The sequence below is a fragment of the Nomascus leucogenys genome, chromosome 20, assembly GCF_006542625.1.
Source record: "Nomascus leucogenys isolate Asia chromosome 20, Asia_NLE_v1, whole genome shotgun sequence".
Classification (NCBI taxonomy): Eukaryota; Metazoa; Chordata; class Mammalia; order Primates; family Hylobatidae; genus Nomascus; species Nomascus leucogenys.
In genome coordinates, this window is record NC_044400.1 from 62,635,700 (window position 1) to 62,636,958 (window position 1,259).

The window sequence follows — 1,259 nt, forward strand, 5'->3', positions numbered from 1 at the left end:
CCAGAAAAGACTGACTTTTGAACACCCCACCCTCTCCCATCATTTATCTTATCAGTGACTGGAGACAATTAGGTCTCCTTGATGGTGTGAAGAAATATAACTGCACTTCTATCTAGATTCAAGGTAAATCACAAAAGATACATTATTAAGAGTAATATTATAAATGACTCCCTGGGCAGTGCCATCAAGGCCCATGAATCCAGCTACCTCCACCAGCCAACAACTCCTGAATCTATACCCAGCTTTTCAGTCCTGCTATCTACCTCCAGCTCTCGAAGGCACCTTAAATTCAAGAGGTTTGAAATTGAAGATAGTGAATGCCCACACCCACCCCAGGGCCCCCATAAAAACTGCTACTTCTATTTCTTCTCTCAGAGAGGAAGTACTTTTATTTTCTATTTGCCATTATGACTTGGACCACTTTGTCTTGGCTCTGTGGCAAAGGATTGGACAAACCAAATTTTCCAGAGGTCCCTTTTCTTAACTCTTAACAAAGCCATAGCAAGTGCTTCTGTCTCTTATTTACAGCCATGGTTTTTGCCTTTCAATGAGAAAGTAAAACTGAGAATAGTTTCCAGAGCTTTCAGAACTTTTTTTTTTTTAATCCAAAATGTGTTTATTGAGATGGTTTCCCACTCATCTTGATTCAGAGTGCTTTTAGTGCTGCTTCCTCCTGAAGGAACAACCTTCTGTAAGCCTTGCTTTTCCTCCTGTAGGCTGGCAGAGGACAGTGGAGCAGCCAACACACAAAACTACCATTTGCACATGGCTAAAGACTGTGGTGATTTTATAGCATCCTGGGCATTTCACATCCATGAAGTAGGAATTGGGGCTCTGCACCAGGCATTTCTTCTTGCGTTTCCTCTTCTCCTCTTCTGGAGAGGGATGAAGGAGATCCTTTGTGAGAGGCATGTTCTCCTGTGGGTAGGTCGTCACCGCTGGAAAGTCGCTTTCAGAACTTTTTCCATTGAAATGCAAACACCCCCCTTGCACCTCTGAAAATTCTGAGAAATTATTGGGTTTTGGCGATGTTTCCAGAAAACCTGGCTTTCTTCTCCTGTTCATGGCTGGTTTAAGTTCTTCCCTTTCCAAGTACATTCCAGTGAAGTCAGTGGTTGACTGTCTTTTGCAGGGCAAACTCCCAACTCGAACGCTAAACAAAGAGTAACTTTTTCATTCCAAATTTGGAATTGTTACCAGTAAACCTCTGAACGCTACCTTTGTTACATCTCCTCTCCAAATGTGATTTAGTTTCTCGA

The 1,259-nt window shown here is 42.4% G+C and overlaps 1 protein-coding gene across 1 annotated transcript; it reads right to left on the reverse strand.

Annotated features, from left to right (window-relative positions):
- Nucleotides 1–657: 657 nt before the first annotated feature.
- Nucleotides 658–912, reverse strand: LOC100587683 (40S ribosomal protein S27-like). Its single transcript, XM_012499658.2, has one exon. The coding sequence runs from the start codon at nt 910–912 to the stop codon at nt 658–660; it is 255 nt and encodes an 84-aa protein (XP_012355112.2).
- Between the last annotated feature and the right edge of the window lie 347 nt (nt 913–1,259).

Coding starts and splice junctions, on each gene's coding strand:
- LOC100587683 (XM_012499658.2), bottom strand. CDS start 912: ATGCCTCTCACAAAGGATCTCCTTCATCCCTCTCCAGAAGAGGAGAAG.